This window comes from Tympanuchus pallidicinctus, unplaced genomic scaffold (assembly GCF_026119805.1).
Source record: "Tympanuchus pallidicinctus isolate F22 unplaced genomic scaffold, pur_lepc_1.0 scaffold3, whole genome shotgun sequence".
Taxonomy (NCBI): domain Eukaryota; kingdom Metazoa; phylum Chordata; class Aves; order Galliformes; family Phasianidae; genus Tympanuchus; species Tympanuchus pallidicinctus.
The window spans coordinates 10,548,789-10,570,446 of NW_026294747.1; the positions used below are offsets into that span (position 1 = coordinate 10,548,789).

At 35.3% G+C, this 21,658-nt stretch overlaps 1 protein-coding gene across 12 annotated transcripts in view; it reads right to left on the reverse strand.

Moving 5' to 3' along the window:
* SOX6 (SRY-box transcription factor 6) overlaps window positions 1-21,658 on the reverse strand; it is a 372,478-nt gene that overhangs the window by 40,671 nt on the left and 310,149 nt on the right. For all 12 annotated transcript variants that reach the window (XM_052694745.1, XM_052694743.1, XM_052694742.1 and 9 more), the window contains 2 exons: window positions 20,422-20,602; window positions 18,526-18,716 (listed from right to left, as the gene is read on the reverse strand). In XM_052694745.1, coding sequence (XP_052550705.1) covers window positions 18,526-18,716; window positions 20,422-20,602 — 372 coding nt within the window. The remainder of the gene's footprint in view (window positions 1-18,525; window positions 18,717-20,421; window positions 20,603-21,658) is intronic.

The window sequence follows — 21,658 nt, forward strand, 5'->3', positions numbered from 1 at the left end:
TGCAAGGTTATTTATAAGTTTGCAGCTCCCCAGTAGTTAGAGTTATGAAGCGTTCAGACTTAAGCATATCCAGTTGTGTGGTAACCCAACTACTGCTTTCATGCGGTTTCCAACTTTTTATTCATGCACAAAGGCATGATGCATGGTTGTATCTGAGAACTCTTTGATTAACTCTTTGTTTCAGCAGTAAATTCATGTGGTAGTCTACAGTAAAATTACACGTCAACCAAAATGTAAAGATTTTTTTTTTTTTAAATCACACAAACTGTGGAATTCTACCTTATACTGATGAGAAGTCATTAGTCTGTGAAAAACAAAAGAGCAATCAATTAAATTAGCAGCTGGTAAATGAAAAACAAACAAGAAAAGTTACTACTCAACGCTGCAGAATTCACCAGAGGTCAGAAAGAGTCCAAAGCCTGGGCTGTCACTTGTTTTCAAAAGAGCTGGATAATTTTACAACTGTTAATAACATTTGTAGTTACACATGCTAAGATAATCAAATCTCATGTTCCAGAGTGTAAGCTGTTCAATTGTCAGGGTTAAGAAGGAATTCCCTCTTTCTCTCTGCTGCTCCCTTCCCTCCTCACCAACATCCACAGATGATTACCTGGGAACCTTCTAGGGAGATAAGTTAATTTTCTTTTATAACATCAGGCATTGCCCACTATGTTTAAGGGAGAACTGGTGAATAGTTTAAGACTATGTACCTTGCAACTACAAAGAATTTGAGTGAAACCATTTAGAAAACACATTTTTCTTTTAACTAAACACATACGTGTGCATTTCTGAGACAGACAGATGAAAATAATCACAAATGGCAACTGACATATACTTCTACCCAAAAACAGTACAGTTGTTTTTCCTGTGCCATAAGGTGACTAATGCAAGCAATTCAGTAGCTACTCTTGGATCTTCAGAATGGCCATTCTTATTTCTAACATCTGAATTACAAGAATAAATACAAAAACACTTGGCAAAGCACTATTTTTTTCCTTAGCAGAATAAATAAAACATAGGAACACAAATATTTTGCTATATTTCAGTTGAATTTAGCAGACGGTTGAACCTTTCAATTATATCCTCACTTTGATTGTTTTTAAAAATGCAGACATTGAAATGCCTTAAAAGCATACATGAATACTTTTCCAAAATAAAGAGTGCTATAATTGTGTTAAAATATCTGTGCATACTTTCCCAAATTTTCCTGCTTGTCATAAAGTTTCATTAAAAATACTCTCATGCATTACAACTGGGTCAGAATCTAGAAGACCAGAAGTTTGGTTCTTGTCCTCAAAACTGTGAATTTCCTTTTCTCTTAGTCATGTAGTAATACATTCCAGGCTGAAAACATAGCTTTAGCAAGAAGCCACAACAGTGTAACAACCAGAAAAACTATCCTAAGTTCAGCTCAACGTGCATTTTTTTGTTTGTTTGGGGTTTTTTGTTTGTTTGTTTGTTTTGTGTTTTTTTGCTTCTTTTGGAAATGGAAATGGAAATGGAAAAAAAAGAAGGAAGGAAAGAAGTCACCAATTTCATTTTCATTGTGGTGTTCTGCAAACCTCAACAGCACAAAGGAAACTCATCTGCCCTCCAGACAAATTTGGGAAAAGAGAGATCTTAAAAAATCCTGTGCGCTGACACATATACACATCACTGGCCAGACTTCTCTAGAAACAGTATGATGTTCTTTTATAAACAATATAGAAAATAAGTGTATGAAAACATATATATATATATATGTTTGATTTGAAACCTATAAAAGATAAAAGCATGGCAGCTGTCATCACAGATATTTTCATTCCATTGTTTTAATTATGCAAGGTGCACGTCAGATTTTGTGTCATGATGAAACAGCACTGAAAAAAAATGGATAAAATGGTGCAGTAAGCTGTTATCAAGTAGCAATAAATGCATTTTTCCCACTGCAATTTTTCCTACTGTGTCAGTAGTAGTTATAAAGATTTAAAAACAAACACTGTGAATATTCTATTTTCAAGTATTTCTAAATTAAGGAACTAAATTTCAGGGGAAAATCTGAACCTAAGTTTTGTGCATTAATTACAGAAATATCTGCACATCAACAGTGTTCTATATTGCAGGTACAAATGCCAGCACTTCATTAGATGCTCTGAATGCGCTGCTGGGAGTACTGAACCTTTTTGCTCATCTTTATACACAGTGCAACCCCCCAGACAGGGCTGTTCCCCTCCATTTTCAGAAGACACCTGAAGTAGCTTAAATTGGTGATGCACAAGACACTTGGGCTTAAATGTTCATATTCATATTTAGAATTAGAAATGCAATCAAGCCATTTAAAATCCCACTGAATGCTACTGTGTTCAAATATATGCCTTGGCTTATGCTATATGTAAATATATAATTGCATATCATGCATATATAGACTATGAAGGCTTTTTCTCTATCAATCTGTTTTTTCCCTCCATTTTGTAGCATTTTAGGCATATTTTTTCAGGAAGGCTTTTTATGACTGCTGCTTATATACTCTATGTATACTCAATCATTTTTCGTTATGTTCAGAGAGAAAATAAACATATCACTAAAGAATAAATAAAGACAGGTGACAATGGAACAATGATAATAACATCATTATGCAGTGTTTTGCCTCTTGTACCCCATCAATGCCTTGTTTTTCTCTATTTCAGCCTCAGGAAAACGTGGCAGTTACTGTTTATGTCAGGAAGGCAAGATTACTGTTTGCAAGATTACAATATCAAGTGTGATGTGTATAATGACTGTGATGATACAGATGTACACCTCATCTCCTGTCTTTAATCTTCATTCAAGAGAAAAAAAACCACCAAGTTGCAAATTCTTGCAGGTTCATATAGTCCTTAAGCTTGTAAGGCACCAAGCTCTTTCAGTTCATTCCAACACAGGCCATGTGTATACAGGTGTTACTAAACTCCAGGAAAATACTTACGTGCTTATATTAAGCATGTACTAATGCACTTCACTGACTAAAGGCTAAAGTGTATAGTTCTTGAATGCTTACACTAAATCTGATGATAAAAATTAAACAACTTCTTCCCAGGCTAAGATACTTTCTCTTCTTTGATTACTCCTTTTCCCCTTTGAGTGGGGTAGGCTGAAAGCCTTTGGGTGTGGAGGAGAATTATTCTTGTTTAGATATAAAACAATAGGAAACCAAGGACACAGACCTGTTAGTAGACAATATCTTGTATCCACAGTGGCCTAGCTGAAGGCAAAGGAACAACTCTGTCAGTGACACTGCCTGATTTACTTACTTATCTTTCTAATAAAACCAGAGCTAAGTTATACAAAAATTACGATTTTAAGATTTGTATTCTAGTAAAAAGCTACCCAAACTCAATTCATGAAGGCTATAAATTTATCACACACACACAAAAAAAGGCAACTAATAAAACAGGGCAAAGGTTCCAATTTTTGTATCCAATAGGCCAATACATGCAAATATTTACTTCCTGGAAACTTGCCATGATTTACGTTGGGTGGAAGAAGCAACTCTTCCATACAGGAAGAGAAAATCAAACTAATGTAAGAGAGAAGGTACTTTATGAGAGTAACTGAAGGCTATGCATATTTCTTCATCCAGAGTCCAGGAACCCTTACCTGAAAACATCTTAAATGCAAAATGACTACCTACAGGCTGAAAAAATTATGTGGTTTTACTACTGCAATACACAGAGACAAAACTGCTAGTTATCTATAGCTAATGCTACTGGCAAAAATCCATTCTCTAGCTTTTCATTTAAAGTAGAACGATTTTATAAACATTGTTTTGCTTTCATCATGAAAAGCTTGTTTTAAATTTCCCACATAAGATATCTATTAAAGTACTCTTCAGATCAATGCAACAATGACAATTTAGAAAATGTTCTTTTATCATAAGAATGCATCTTGGACGGGCGTTTCTAAAACAGCAGTTTCACCCACTGAGCATATAAGGCACTTATGTCCCACCTATGACCTATTTTTGACCAATTCTTTTCCAGTGTCGGTGTAGACTGGGTCCTACATACATCTCTCAACATTTAAAATGATGTTTTTCTTTCTTTTTCCTTGTCCTCATTAATCCAAACAGCTAGATTACATATATGGAAAGGCTCATATAATTATCTGAAGGAACATTCCAACACTTCATTCCAGTTAAAGATTTTTGCTACTCTGAGGACAAGTACAACCAGTGAGTAAGAGGGAATTTCCTGTTTCATAGGTTTCTTACTTCTTTGTATATTTGTATACTTCATAGTTGTATTCTTATTTTCTACTTCTTTCTTACAGGAAAGAGAATAATAACATCCTGGGGAAGCAATCAATATTTTGGAGTCTTTTACTATTATACACGTAAACAATCATAATACCTACCACTGTGCAGCAGTGGAACCCGCACCAGTTTAGAAAAGAAGTTGGTAACATTACCTCCAGGCACTGAGAGGGGAAATTATTATCTTCTGGTTACCCAGAAAGTCAATGATTAAGCTGCGAACTGAACTCGGGACTACTGAACATTAGGCCAGTCCACTGGCTGTTATGCCACAGTGCCTCCATCGTAAATCTATTTGATGGATTTTTCAGTCATGGAACATTAAAGGCTCTGCTCTTGTCTAATGAATATGTTTAAAGAAAACAGTACAAACAAAAGCAAACGTAACACTTGAATTATCTGAGAAGCATCGCTTTGATGTCACACTTGAATAAAGGATTTCCTACTGCAGGCCTATATACACTTAAACATTCTGAAAAAAATATTTTAGCCAACACCACTAGCTGGTATATTGGCATCTATTTATGTCTGAGAAGGGAACATAATCAGTTTTAGTTGGTTAAGTATGTGCCGAGCCAAATTTTATATTATGACCAAAAGCTTGGCAGTGCAGTAGCAGTGGCAAGTAGCAGAAAATTGCTTACAGTGTTATTTGCCAGATTACTTGAATGATTTACATCGGGTTTTCAAAAGAGTTTGGAGTATTAAAAACTTAAGATCTGGAAAAGCCTTGAACTGCAGATTTTTATTCCTAGTTGCAACATGATGCACAGGAGAGGGGTATGATAGAGTGTGAACTTACAAAACAGAGCTTTTCTTTTTTATAATACAAACCACCTGAAACATTTAGGAACAGTTCATTTTGAACCATTACATTTTTTTTAATTGAAGATTTGCAGAGCCAATTGATTTAGATTAAAAGCTCAACCTTTCACATCCACTTCTTTAAGATTCATGTTGACACTGTACTAAATACAGCAATAGAGTTTGTATTCCAGATAAATTGATCTGACTACAAGCCTCACTCTTTAGTAAGATTCTTACTCCAAGATAAATCAATATTTAATATCTCCTGCAACAGCCCTAGTAGATAATTTTAAACCTTTTTTCCATCCCATTAAGTTACCTTTAAAAATTCTTTATACAAGCTTTCACAGATGACTTCTGAAAAACTAGTTTATGAAAAGCAGTCTGAAATTCATTAATTCAGATGGAAAGGGTTTTTTAATATTGCTGCATTGTGCTGATCTCTAAATCTATCTCTGTTTAGATAATTCTCCTGCTCAGCTAATTTGAAAAATAAACAAATACTTCCTGTAAATCTGTAAGACAGACTTTAAACATAAATATCCTTACACAGCTTACCATATGGGAGAAGGTACCTTTAAGGTGTTTGAAAACAGAATGACCAGATCTTCCTAAATCCCTGAGAGGATGGGTACTCTTCATTGTCAGGTACTGGCCTCCACTCACCTCCAAACTCACTACTAAGAGTAGCAGTGACAAGCAGCTAATACAAGCTAGATACAGGCATCAGTCACATCCCAGCTTCCATTTTGAACCTTAAAATCTAGTGTCGTCTCCCTCGCTTCTCCCCACCTTCCAGCCTTGTGGAGCAGCAGAGGAGGAAAAACATCTCTTCCCCCTCCCTCAAACCTCTCCTATGGCTAAGAGCCCCAGTGGGATAGGAGTCTTTGATATCAGAAGAATGCAAACAGCAAGGCTCGGGTTTGCCTCTTCGTAGGGTTTAGAAACAGAGACATAAGAGGAATTGCAAATTATTATATATTGGGAGAACTGAAAGCGATTATGCCAAAAGGAAGGAAAGAACTATATACTCTGGAGCTATCTGGTTGTATATCCACCATTCAAACTACAGGATCTTCATATTTCTACCTGCGCTCTCCCTTACTCTTATTTCTTACACTGCATTCAAAGCACAGATTCAGAGACACTGTCCACAGCAATGAAGTTGTCCCCTCCATCACCTTCCAATCTACTGCTTTCTGACACGCAAAGTCCATAATCCTTTAATGCTTCTGATTCAGCTATTTGTAGGGTCACACTGAAAATTCAAACAGTGAAATGTTTCAGCTTGAAAAAAAGGCGAAAGGTGACTTCGTTTTTGAAGCTGTTTTGCTGCTTTTAAAGCAGAGTTGCCTATATTATTGTGTCACCGAAGAATCCGTAAGCTGTAGTCAGGAATCTCCCTGTGCTGGAAAGGTAGCATGTGGAACCTGGTTGCTTTTGCCTTGCACATTCTATTCAAGATCTTCACATCAGAACTATTACATGTTTTAGTTTGGTTAAAAGCACAGCCTAAAGGGGTTGGATCCTAAATTAATTCTTTCATCACTAATAAAACATAAATAGTAGAGGAAAAAAAACCCATGACTGATTATCTTATAATGCAGTTTTCCATTTTATCACTATTCTTTTCCAACCTCTAAGCAGTCAAAAACACATTAAAATGTGTATTCCACTTATGAGAATGGGTTTGCATTCAGCTTAGTCCTGAACCCAAGAAAAAAGCAGATTTTGTGACAAGAATAGTTATATACAGAACACACTCACTGTACAGAAAAATGTGTGAAACAATCGTCACTTTTCACCATGTAAGATGCTAGTGGGAATTCTACTGTGGAAATTGCGTGCTATTCTATTAAGATGTGACACACAACAGCAATATGAAGATGTTATCTTGTTAAGATTGTACAAGAGTTCCCGCAAAAGCACAGTGAGGGTAAGCAGTAGGAAAGCAGAGCAGGAGCATGGAGATGAACAAAGGAGACCCAAGCTGGCAGATCATTGCAAACATCGCAAGACAATTTCCATCTCTCTCATGATAACCGAACAACAGATTTCCACTACCTAAACTATAGTATGCATCACATCAGGAATATTCCTAATACCAGAGGACTGCAATCTCAAAACATGTGAAGGATGAGTAAGTAATGTAGGTCCTGATTCAGAGAGGCACCCGTGTTGAAATCCACCCTCAGTATAGCAAATGCTTTACATTAAGAGAGCTTAAGTGGGGGTCATGAACAGGAAATCAGTTTTTTTCCTCATTCTTTGTACTAGATTCAGTGTATTGTCCTTACACATATTCCCAAATAGTTACAGTAACACAGCACAAATGGAAATAAATGGAAATCAGCTGATCAACTGAAGTACTACACTTCCTCTTCTTCTCTGATAGTTAATTCACATATTTACTACAAATTTCTCAGATTGCAGCTGTTGCCTATCCGTGCTGGTGAGTAGGTACTGAGATGGCTTTTGCCCTGAATGGGACTGATAGATGTCCTTGTCTATAAGTGTGAATATTAACTTATTAGCCTGTTCTTTGCAAAGAAAGAGAAATAATGCTTGAGGGAATAAGGGTGAGAGCAAAAATGCAGAACAACCTATTTCTTGTATTTTCTAAAAGAAAACAAAATGCTGATATTTTATCAATAAGGTGTTTAGCAGCTATGATGTAGTATGATCTGTAGCATGATTCTGAAGAATAAAATACGTGAGTTATGCAAAAAAAGAGCACAAAGGTTGATAAAGAAGAATTCTTTGGGAAGAAAACTGCAGCCAGATAACCTTATCTTATTTATGAGTATTCAAATTGATTGACTGGCACCAGGTGAGGAACAGAATTCTGGCGAGGAGCTGGCAATTGAATATACTCTGGCAACCTGCTGAACCCTTGACGGAACAAAGTTTTACAGTGTATGATGTGTCAATGACTCACTTTGTGTACAATTCTAATGCACATCCTCCCAGTGATAGCTTCAATTTGTACTGGCATCTGAAATATAGCAAAGACTGTTTCCGGGCTTTAGAAAGGAAGCATGTAAAAATAGGATGCACTGAGCAAAAATGTACGTGTATATAAAATAAAGTTCATCTGAATAGCAATCATATAATGAAACTTTCTCTTAAGAATTTAATTCAGGGATGCAAAGAAAATGGCAACAAGAATGCATCTGTTGCCTGCTATTCCATGAAGATTTTTGACAAAACAACAGTGAAAACATGCAAAGCTACCTGAACACAGGTCTGACATTAAACCACAAGTGTCCAGTTCTCTTACTAGCTGTTTAATAAATTGCTTTGGAATAGGTGGAGGCAAACAGGAGGTCTTTCCAAAAGCTTGTCTCAGTGTTCTCCCTCAGTTAATGAATGTCAGCAAGTGGAAGAGAACAGAAATTTGATATGTTTTTCCAGCCTTTCTCATTGAAGCATTTGCAAAATGTTAGAGGCCACAGGCAGAAAACTGAAATACTGAGAAATTAATGTTGTCTGTAGATTTTCAGGATGTAATCTGGGCAATTTCAGCTTGCGGCATACTTCAGATTTTAAGCAGGGTTATAACATCTTACTATAACTTGAACATGATTTTAGTATGAGTAATCTGATGTTGAATATTGTTTATTACCCTGTTACACATTTCCAACTGAGACAGACCTGTTTATGGAGTTAGTATTATGTGACTACAGATGTACAAGCTACATGAAGTGAACAATTTCACTCAACAAATATAGTCCTTCTCCTTTTCAAAGTACTCCTGGAGGATCAGCAAATTCTATACATGTATAAGTAAACTTATAATTGCTCAAACAATCTAACTTGTGAGTTATGCATGAACTATGCACTTAAGGGCTCAATAGTAAGCTGCTTGTGATTTATGCTCTAGTTGGTCACCTATTACAAATTACATTGTTTTTGATGCCTGCCTCAATGGTAAGTAGTAGCAACATTGCCTTAAACTACCTGCAAAAAGCAACTGGGAATTCCTTCAGCTAGAACGCCTCTTAGGTAGTAGAAAGCCTTTACTTGTAGCCATCAATTCCTGCATCCATTACCTTCATCTTCATAGAAAAAAAGATGAACCTGCCTCTGGCATACCATTGGTAGGAAAAAAACTGGCAGTGGAAAGGCACAAAGCAGCAAGCTCTGCAGGATCCCTAAATTAAACTGCCACAAAGTTCACAGAGCTGCTGTAAAGATCTTTAAATAGCATCAGCACTGTATCAGGGGATAGAAATTTTCTCTGATACTGTGATCCTCATCTGGTCAACACAGAGTTTAGAGTGGGCGCTCAGTCAAAACTTACTTCTTTTTTTTTTAATAAACAGGAGTAAAAAGAAAATGAAGAAATAAGGCCAAATTCCATTAATCAGATCTCAAATCAACACTGCAGACACTGTTTTAGCATTACTTGCTCAACTCTTCGTGAGATGATGAAAATGTTACCTGCTAGCATGCTTATTCTTTTGTTAGAAGCAGAAGAGTTAAGTCAGTACAAAGTAACACATAATCCCACAAACAGGGAGCTGAGTAAATATCCTACAACAACAGTGAATGTATTTCTATTTATCATATCTACTGAAGCAGCCTAGTGACACCTGAGAAATAGGAGGCATCTTCAATTTTATAAAGTAAAGAACATCAGACAAAGTAATCCTAATTTATCTTTGCTTAATCTACTGCAGTTAACAGAACTATATTGGCAATGTATTCAGTGCTGTACATTTACTTAGAGCCATACATCCGGAGAGCTTGGAAATAAATGGCAGTAACTTTGTGGATGCCTGTGCTCATATCTAACTGTGAAATAATATGCAAATGCAATATGCATTCTGTACTTCTCAGGACATTTGAAGAAGTGATATGATAGGATTGTGCAGCAACCATTCTGATCCACAACTTAAATCAATGAATATATTCCTGTCCCAGAGAATTTATGTTTGAATAGTAATTTTCAACCTAACTTTATCGTTTGTGGAGAAGCAAAACAAAAACACAGAACTAATTTCAGTACATATTTGCAAAGCCTCCCAAATAGCTTAAAAATAGATGGTATGTAAGAAGATACAATCATTATGCTATTATATATGCATATTATCCTTTATGGTACAATGTTATCCTCCTAGAAAAATTTTCCCTGTTGATTTGAGCAAATTTTTCAGCATTCACCTTTGGGATGCATTTTCATCAAATTCTGCTCCTTTGGTATTTTTTGCTGCTTCAGGATTTAGAGACAAAAGACAAGACCAAAAGAGGACAAACTTTTTATCCATTCCACAGGAAATATCCCACACAAGGGAGAAAGCAACATATTTGGCATTTTTTCTTGTGATAGAAAATGGATAGGAGAAGTGGGTCAATAATAATCATTATTATTAACAAGTTCTAAAACATGCAGCTGTGCATCCCTCCAAGTAGCTCTGACAACAAAAGTAAAACATCACAGTTGTGTTCAGCCACCATACAAGCTTAATGTTAAGTATAGGTAGTGGCAATAACTCTATTAGTCAACATTCAAACACAGAACTAGCAACCCGTATCAAAAGAGCATCTTTCTTTCCTGGAAACAGTATTTTCCTGCTAAGTTCTGATTGAACTGGAAGCAATCAGAAACTTGAAAACTTCAGCTAGCATGGGAACTTTATTCAATATACTGTGTGTGTCTGTGTGTGCATAATGTTCTATACTGGTTCTTCAGGTGCATTTTCTTTTAGTTTCTTAAATTTGTACATCACTACTGGTCAATTTTATTTTCATTTTTTTAATTTATGATCCAATAAAGTTTCAGTGATTTATACTTCGTAAAGATTGCATTCTCTCACTTAACTGATCAATAGACAAATAATGTGGATTTTATTTTGATCAGATGCTACATAATTTAGGGAACTAAGCGTTTAATTGCACGAGTAATATATCAAAGCGCAAATGCACAACCTGCCTACTCAAGGTAATTTTGGAAAATAAGCTGAATAAGAAGCTTAAAAAGATGGATCTGTACAGTAAATGCTTCAATCAGTGCAAAATTGGATGCACAGCAAGCTGGCACCAAAGCTAACTTATCTGTAAATTTAGATGACCTACATATGCCAGAGATTTTACACTGTTTCTTTTTGTCTTCTCATTGTCAATTCCAGAGTTTGAGTGAACATGTATTTTTAATGTGCAAATTGCAAATACATTATTTTTATGTCTCTCCACACATAGCATACAAAGTAAACCTGAGAAAATATATTAGTGGTATATTAGTAGGTGTGAGTACAAATTTACTGATGTACATGTAAATAGCAGTATTTGAGTAGGAGCATGCAGGCCACTACAGACTGAATCCCAACGTTATATACAGACAGGAAGTGAATGTTCCATGTGCAGCTTTAATATTTCTATCTCTCGAGTTTGAGGAACAGGCTTGACAAGATTTCATACCCACAGCGTTCTACACCTGGTTCCCATTATAAATGCAGCCTTGATAACAGAGCAATGCTCTTATACAGGGGTTAATGTTGGCAGTGGCATTTTCCTCCCATAACTCTTATAAACTGAGAACCAGTGTTAGGGCTATATTTGACCCCTCTGTGCATCTGAAGTTAGAAATTCCATCACCTGCCTCACTAAATACAGAGAAATCAGATAAAACATTTCTCTAAACATTGGGAAAATTTCTAAGCCTGATTTTATTTCCTGTGATATCTGTGAAAGTTAGTGATATAGTACAGGCTTCAGGGGTAGATCAGAAGTAATTTTTTGTTTCCTTGTTTGTTTTTAATGGAAACATTTCTCTTTAAAAAATATGGTTGGAGATGCAGGGATTAGGGATTTTTTTTTCCACATAGCTCTGCTTTGCATTTCATTTCAAATTACATTTTAAAGTTCTAATTGTGAAGATAAATTCACTACCACACTTCTCTACGTCTGAGGGATCTAAAATTCACCCAGCCCTTCAACGGTGTGTTCAGTTCCTGATAAGGCCATAGAACAAATGATTTCTAAAAAAGGAAAAAGACAATGCATTCCATGTCCTATTGTTATCTTAGAAATACATTGATGTGGAAAAGCAGTGCAAGCATATGTGAAATTCATATAAGAGCAAAACCCATCAACATCCTGAACTTCTCAGAAACACAGCACGGATTTCCCTGGTGCAATAGGCTGCCTAGGAAGACCAGTCATAAGACAGACAATACAGCTAGCAAGAAAGTTGTTTGGTATTGTTATTTTTTTTCCTCTCCTTACTTGTTTTATTAATTTCATGCTTTATCTTATTATCCAATTTCAAATATTGGAAGCAACAGCATCAACAAACAGATTTTCTCCAGCTACAAAGCTAAATACTTGAAGTCCAACATGTTTTCAAGTTCTAATAAAAGGGGGCAGTATTACATCAGTTGAAATTCTGAATTGCCCAAACAATCACAAATAGCTCTGGAGAAGGATACAAAGCTTCTGAATTTCACTAAAAATAGACAGTCATACATAGATACTAACAAACTTGCTTGTCTGCCATAGGGAAAATCTTCAGATTTCCTACACTGCAGCTATTTCAGAACATTTTTACTGGATGAACTAGTTTTCTTTCCAAATTATTAAGGAAGCATTATAGCTTATGCAGGTTTTCCATGTAGCCAGGGGTGTCAGGCCTCAAAATGAAACTGCAAAATTACTGCACTTTCAAAATATTTTGGAAAAACTGAAAAGAAAAAAAGAAATAGCAATGATCAAATACAGCTTTAGGAAGTTGACTTTGAACACGCTGTATGAAAACTTTGTTTACATTATTTACAGCCACAAGAAGGCTACTAAATCAGCCAAATTTGCCACAGTAGTGCATAAAGGACATTTTTAAGAATGATGAGGAACTGCCTCTATTTGTATTTGAAAGCCTTCCCTATTCTGGGGCATCTAGCTCACACAAGTCCTTTATCTGTTGTAAAATGATGGAACTGTGAAGGGCAATGAGTGCAGTGTGTTCTTCTGCATCTCAGAAACTCCCCAGGTAAAACTTTGTTGACAGAAGAGGATGATGTATTCAGGGAAAACAGTTTCCCAGTTGCACTGTCTCCGTTGAAATCAGATTCTTCATTAGACAGATGGAATACACTCCCTCAGAAGTAAATAAATCAGTTGCATTCTTCTTTCTCTATATACAGTTTCACATTTTTTATTATAGGACTTAAAAATATGTATTTAAGCTTAAACTGAATTATATGTAAGTGTAAGCTATAGGGTTTGGGACCTTCCTTAAGCTGTGGTGAGCATTTGGTATGTCTCTTCAGACAATACCACAAAAAAGTAACAACTTTGCAAAGCTAGTCAGTTTCTATTGATATTGTCATACTTTTTTTTTTGGCCTAACTATGAGGTGTTTGCCCTCTAATTACAAGTAGAATTAAGATTTAACCAACAGAAGAAAGGATCCAATTGGAAATGCTTACAGCTTCTGTTATGTCCTCAAGCACAATGAAATATGAGCATTGTCTTTTTATTTAGTACAGGCAGATAAGAAATCAAAGGAGGAAAAAAAAAGGTTTTATCAGAGCAAATAATAATAGATCAGCCTTTGCAAATCTAAACCACTCATTCATAAAAATTTATAAAACTCCACAAGGCCCTTATGACCAATTCATTCAAGTTCTCAATGTCCTGCCTTCACAGTTACTCTGTCTGGAATTCTGAATGGACAGAGAGAAAAAGGCTGGTAGAAAAAATGTCACCTACATAACCGAGTACTGCTTGTATTTTGAAAAATAAACAACACAGTGATGGAGTCATTGCAGAGCTGCAGGCAAAAGAAGATTACACATATACAACTAGTAGCTTTTCTGCAGAGACTTTCTAAAGTGTTTCTATTAGGCAAACTTTGCACGTGTGTGCAGTAGGTTCATATATGTGATGAAGCGTAGCAGCTCCAGAGGAGTTGTTACACTCTATTGTGTCAGTAATCCACATATTTAACAGTCCCTAAATACAGCAGAGCGTATCACCTCCAAAGGGGTCGTTATGGATTATCAAGTCAAATCCAAATGCCGAAACATGGATTTGATCAATAGACTGTAACATCTCTGTGGGTAAATAATATACATTTTTAAGAATTTTTACATTTTATGTACAAACTGTGGTCTATCTTAGGATAAATTATGTGGATTCAAATTTTAAAACTTTGATTTAGAAATAAGAAAGCAATAAAAGGCTCAGTAAGAGGTACTAAAGCATGATAATTCTCAGGAAGTAGGTGGTGACTCACATTATTTATTTTGAGCACCAACTCCGGTTTCCTACTGCAAATAAACAGTTGTCTGAAAATCTACCAAAGGGTAGGAATGGAATACGAACATAAAAATATCATACTAAATTCTGTTTTTTCTCAAATCTCAATGAATCTACTTCATGGGTAAGAAAATGGAGAAGTGAGGATATCTGTGGGTTCAGCAGAATCACAGAATGGTTTAGCTTGGAAAAGACCTCTGGAAATCAGGTTGCCCAGGACCATGTCCAGACAGGAGAATATTCAGTGGGTGTATGTTCTATCCTGACTTAATATATTTTTCTCCAATGAAGACTGGAGTGTATCTGTTGTATCTTTTTTTCTACAAAGATTTTTGAAGTGTTTTTGTCAGCGTTTTCATGCTTAATACGTACATCATCAGCAATATTACAGATTACATAGTATTTTCTGGTTCAGTTAAAGCATTAAATCAAATCAAATCAAATCTTCTAGGAAATCATACTCCGCCAAAATAATAAGATAATAATAGCTCTAGAATGCAAATTCTGTTTAAGTATTTTAATGCACTCATTTTTGTTGAAGGTAAATATGGAAGAAAGTCCTATCCACTGAACAAAGCCAATTCTCTGACAATTTTACTTCTGTCATGTCAAGTGGAAAGAGTGGTGCAGCCTATTTTCTAGATTTTCTTCATTCCCCCCCGTTTTCCAGTATTCCTCTTTACCCTGTGAAGCCACACACATAGTTGCTTCTCCCCTTTGCTCAGTCAACCTGAACCTGATATGCATCAGGTAAGGTAAAAAAAAAAATCAGCTCCACTCTGACAACTTTTTGCCTCACGTACATAAATTGAAATAACTCTGTAACTGTAGATGTCCTCAGAATAGTATAATCTCTGAAGTGTACCCTAACCTTAAGGCTTTAGCAAATGGTAAAGTCTGACTGTGTCAGAGAGCTGCACGTTTTTGTTTTATACTTTCTAATGAGTGAATTTCTGTGAGCACTTTTAAAGCTTTGTAGGAGATTTTGTTTGAACGGTAGAATATGAACACAGGCAATTTCCAATTCTGTGTCTCTAACCAAATACCAAGTTTTCTGAGACTCAAATGACATGTTTTCAAAAAAGCCTAGGCCCAGGCTTTGAAGCTATGTACATCATTTTGTAAGCTCAATCATTTGCACAACAAACTATTACCAGCTATCTGAACTTGAAGACCAGTAAGTGACCAAGACTCAATAGCTTTTTTAAACCATCTGCAGGCAATTAATTTGTCATCTTTTTCTGGTGCCAGCTTCTAACTACTTATTCATACATGTCTAATTACCTGAAGCCAATTTCTGAAAATTTGGTCCTGAAAACATAGCGTCCCCATTCTTCAAAAGAAACCAATCCAGACTTGCAACTATGTTATCAAAGCTTCACTGGGATTATGACAGAAACCATACACTATGTTCTTTGCATACAATTATTTCAAAATTATGTTTTTTTATTGAAGTGATCTGTCATTCCCTCCCCTCATTTTGATCATCCTGTTCGTAATTTTTAGACTAAAAGAAATACATCATAACGTAAAAATTGAAAGGGCAGAGGGTAAAAGAGGGGGAGAGGGGATGGGAAAAGTGTTCTAGAATTCTATTGGTTCAAAGGATGCTTCTGTTCTTAATGTACTTTATACATGCTACAAAGCATAAAATATTCCCTTAGAATATGTAACTCAATTCCTTTTTGCTTTAAGTTAGAGTGTCAGGATCTATCCTAATTTTAAAAGATAAATTTATAACCCATTCTTTTGTAAGCTTTGTCTTTCTTGCATCTTCAGAGCAAGGATAACAGACTAGCACACCAAAACTAAAATTATAGTACATGCTACAACTTTTTCTTACTTTGACAATTCACTCTGTAGTACATGGTATGCTAAACAAAACTAGCAGGGCTACATAAAGGCACTGAGAGCTTTAACAACAGCTTTCCTTGATGCCGTTGTATTCTCAGAATTAAGTAGTTGCAAGTGTTACCATGAGAACTCTTCAGATAGAAGGCAGCATTTCAGCACTGTGTTGTTTATATTTTCAAAGACTTCCAATTCATTCTGCTAAATTTGTAAACAAACGTTTTTTTCCCTTTCACCCCCTATGTATAACCTCAGCCTGGGACCTCTATCTGTATCTGTGTTGTTCCTACTTGTGTATCAGGAATATGCATTGTCAGTAATCTGTAAAAAACCAGACATTTCACCTCATTCTCTGAAACATTTACTTCCTTTTCTTCAAAAAGTGAAAGACAAAAAGTTACTTTGTACAATGCAAGAAATAAACATGGTACTGAAAAGACTCAGGGTGCAGTAACTGAAAAGTAAGTGGATGCCATTTTTACACTTACTTTTCAAAGTCATATCAAATGTTAAGAATTTTTTCAATAACCCTTGTACTGTGTTAGATATTTTTAAATGTCAAGAAACTGAAACTCATAAAATACATTTTAAATAAGCATATTTAATACACTCTTAATAATAATTATATGTGTGACATTTATTTTATAACTTTAGTACTCTATGTCTCAGTTAGGAACAAACACTGGTTCTACATTGAGAGTTTTGCTGAATATGGCCTGCTGAGTCAGTTTTCAATTCCTCTGCTTTTCATGCTACCAATCTGCATTAAATGAGTTTTTCAATGAGCCTTTGAATTTGTCTTAAAAATAAAAGTATTTTTAAGCCTGTGTAGCATTAGTTTAACAAACCTTTTCTATAGATGCCAAACCTTTCTCTTGTTTTAAGGATGGTAAATAACCAAGAATCAAGCAAAAACACAAAACAGAAAATGTAAATTAAAAGTTATGCATCAATCTTTGACAGTTCTATTTATAACATTTCCTTTTTTTTTCCCACACCTTCCTACAATCTGCCTACTCACTGAGTATTTCCCTGTGAGTTGAGAAAAGATCATATAATCATCAAACTCACAGTTTAAGATATAGTTAATATTCTGCTGTATCTTACACTCAGTCTAGACTAAAAATTCCTTACTCTTTCAAGAATAATAGCCTCTTCCTTTACTCCTCAAAATATACTGAATCTACCCTATAAAACACAGAAATGTAACTGAATTTTCTGTAATGAATTATAGGAATTGAAAAGTTAACTGCTGGTTTTTTTTTAGTTTTTTTTTTTTTTTTTTTTTTTTTTAATTATTATTTGCTCCAGCAAATACTCTGAAACACTATTTGCTTTATATGGACAAGTGAATGGGCCAGTTTTCTTTTTGTTCATCACCAAGTTAAATCGTAACAGTTCCTATTTGCCCAATGCCATAATGATTACTGTTGTTATCAGTTAACTGTTTCTAGTTAACTGAAATGTAGAATAAGTCTTGTGGTATATAACTGATTTTCTGCCACTAGTGTAAAAATTGTATGTTGGAAAAAGAATAAATTATTATTTCTTTTTTCTTTTGCAGCACAAGCCACCTCTAGCGAAGTAAACAGAGTAGCAGTGTTCACCAGAAAGTCAGCTCTACAGTTCAGCCAAATACCAGATTCAGTGTTTCCTGTCTCTGTTATACATACAGAGACCTTCTCCTGCAACAGGTATTGCAGAGCTTGGAAAGGCTACACAGAAGGACAGCACAGATGCAAAGAATTTTCCAAGTGAGTTTTTGTCCTCTAAATGGTCCTTAAAGTGCAAGTGATAGAAACAGTCCCTTATCTTTGTTCTATGATCTCACACTATTTGCTACAGTGAATGTTGTCCTTCTCAGTCTGATGCTGGCTATGCTCCCTCACCACCTTCTCTATTTTATTATTGTACCCCACTTCATTTTACCGTCTGGAAAGTACCATCAAAATGGTTGTTGAATGTGCGTCACAGATTCAAATACACTCAAGTATATTCAACAGCACTGTAATCCTTCACCATGGTAGTATGTAACTGGCCTTTCTATTATACTTATAAATCCACTCATTCTCAAAATCTACCAACCACAAACAATTGCAGCTTCAACCAGTTCGTTTTTCACATTGTTGTAGGCATGCTTACACATTAATCACATGTTGTGCATAGGAATGTTTTTTTTGAATGCTGTCATACACATGTAGAGAAGTTTGTAGAATAGCAATGTGAAGCAACAATCGGAGACAGCAAACAGTTGTAAAAAAAAGATTTTATACAAAAATAAGAAGCTGTTTGCAGGGAAAAGAATGAATGAAACACTGTGTGGCAATGGGAAACATTACCTTTTCATTCCTGCAGTTGTTTAGACCCATGTTATTCATGGAGGGCAATTTTCCATCAACACCATGTGGCTGCTGTTGCTGCTGCTGCTCCCTTTGGATCTGCTCTCTCATTTTCCGAGCCTCCTGAATGGCTTTCATTACTGTGTCCTGGTCCCCAAACAGGGCAGGTGAATTAAGACTGGAAAGAATATCTATAAAGAGAGAACACACTTTATTCAGGTAATCATCCAAATTAGAATTCAGTATAATCATTCCGTTCTCATCCTATTAAAACTGCAACCCCTTCAAAAGGAGGAGGGTTGGCAGTGGTTGCTTGTCTGAAGGCTGAATTAATCTATAGAATTGATTCATAAGCCTGTTCTCTTCTTTTGTTTTGTTATAAATATTACCTCTAAAGTCTTGGCACAGACTGATATGGAGGTGTCTGAATATAACCATGGACTCAACGTTCAAACTTACAAACTTAACACAACATTTATCTGAAACTTAAGTGGGAACCTTTTAAAGTATTGATAACAAGAAAATGAAATAAGAAAGATAAAGAAATCTGATTTGGACATCATCAGACAGACATGGGTTCTGAAAGGGCACTTACTTTGGCAGACAGAGCATATTATCACCTTGATATCAGTATAATGACCATTTCTGACAATGTTTCAATGGCTTCTTTGGAAGTGAAGGGAAATGTTTTTATGGCTTATATTAAAAACATTCACACTTTAGGCATGTCTTCTGCATCCACCTCTCTAGAATGGTATTTGAGTTCAAACTGGTATGCTGCTTTCTAATATTAGCTGGTGTATTAGTAGCTGGAGTTATATTGACAGGTAGAATAGACAGCTAGCTAGCTGCAGAAACTTGATCTTTCAGAAATCATGAGGCTCCCAAGTGTTTTCAGAATTGAACAAATCACAATTTTATATATCTAAGGCATTTATTTAACATACCTGTTCATTTTTCACAAGTGTTTCTATATATTTTACAAGTACACTTGAGCTGTAGATTGTGAGTAAGTGGTTTGCAGTATTTAGTCACAGTTAAAATTTACTATCTGAACTTCAGGGCTGATAACTGAGATCTTACAGCTCTTGATTCAGTTTCTTGACTGCTTGAGGGAGTCTTCATACACAGACTTCAGATCAATTTTGTTTCATTACTTAATAAGCTTTACTAATTAAAGAAGTTTCAATATGGGTTCAAAAATTCCATATTCTGAGTGAAACTAATGGTACATTTGGGCTAAACAGCTGAAAACCACATCTGGATTTACCTTCCTGCCTGATTTCTGGTTTATCATATCCCACTGAGACAAGGAATGGTCCTTGGCCCTGGTTCAACAAAGTGACTGAAAACTTACTTATTTTAAGTATTGTACATTGTAGCAATGGAATGTAATAACCACATCATTTCTGTGTATCTAGTATCTAAGCAAGCTCTATGTGCATGAAAAGCTATTTTTTGCTTCTTTAATCCAGAGGCCAAAATTATAGAATTAACTTTGCATGTATGCTTTCATTTGCTGTTTGTGGGGAAGATATTGATAGAAATCTCTCCTATATGTGTTTCATATATGCATATTTATTTGCTTCTGTGTATATATTTGTATGTATATGTTAAATATTTATTTGCTGTATTTCCTGTAGATGCATATCACTGCTGCATCCTCTGGTTACTCTTGTAAATCCTTGGCATTCAAAATTTATTTCAGAATCTTTCCTGTATATTTTCTCTCCATTTTAAACAAGAAATGTAAAAAGAAATGAAATGTAAAAAGAAATGAAATGTAAAGAAATGTAGATCTAAGTATCTATTTAATTCAGATGCGAATGCATTCAAGTTGGCATTCCACACATAAAACTTGCCAGTTTTCTTCTTTCCCGAGGACCGATTAGTTACCTAAGGAGGATCCTCTTCCCAGAGATCCACCAAGAGGGCTGGGGATACCACTCTTGTTTGTCACTGTCACTGGACTGCTTTTGCTAGCTGGGAAGAGGTTCTGTGTTGGAGATGTTGGGGATTTGACTGGTTCAGCCGTCTTGGGTCTGGCTGAAAGATTCAGTGGCTGGGCTGCTTCATCCTACAAGAGTTTAATGTAAGTAACTATTAGGGAAAGACAAATGAACACATAATTTTGCAAGCAAGCATTACTTTACACCTCGAAGACAATATCACATTCTCCTGCAATAATAACAAAAGAAGCTAATTATCTGCCTCCTTTAAGATTCAATGAAAGGAAATCTCATTAATTTCTGTGTTATGCTTCTATTTACATTAACTATGTGGCTGGATCGTTCTTTTTGCCAAATTAAAATTTGAATTAGCTCACATTACAGCTTAATTTCCTAATGTGTTTTCAGAGATCTAAATTAACCTAGGGCATTTATAAAGAATTATTTAAAATTTCCAGCAGCTCAGTAATGCGTTTGCATTGGTTCTGTTTGAAAAGTTCCTGGCACTATAAAATTAAGTTATGTAGCTTATTTTTATATGTATTAGAAACTAAGCAATCAAATGTACTTTCATGAAAGAATCATTTGGAAGCCCCCGACAGTTTTTTGGCCCACATTTAATGCTGCTGCTTTCTTATACATTCAATGCATCTTATTTAGAGTGCATGTTTTGTTTAGTAAAATCATCCATGCTCTTCCCTCATAATAAAAGTATTCCAGTGAATTCAAATTCCTTTACTTGCTATGGTAAAAAATGTATATTTCATGCATTTCAAAGATATTTTATATTTTTTCTAAAATATAATTTTGGTTATTTTTCCTTTTTTTTTAATTCTTGACAGATTTACGTAAAATCAGGATTTTTTTCATATAAACCAATTCTGGTTCCTGATTGTTCAATACTTCTGTAATTATTTCCATATTCTGTAGTTATCTCTGCTGCATTCAACCTTTACTTTATGTGTATGCTCATTTGCATAAAGAAAAGAAATAGGTTTTTTTGAAGCATATGCAAATCTAGCATCAGTACTCATATTTTCTTATACTTTTCATAGGCACTGTGGAAGAAATTCTGTCTTTGGCATACATCTTGATGTATGCTATGAGAGATAAGACTATTTGAGAAAAATCTTTACTTTTGGAAGAAGACCCATTCACACTATTAATTTGTTTAACTGGAGTAG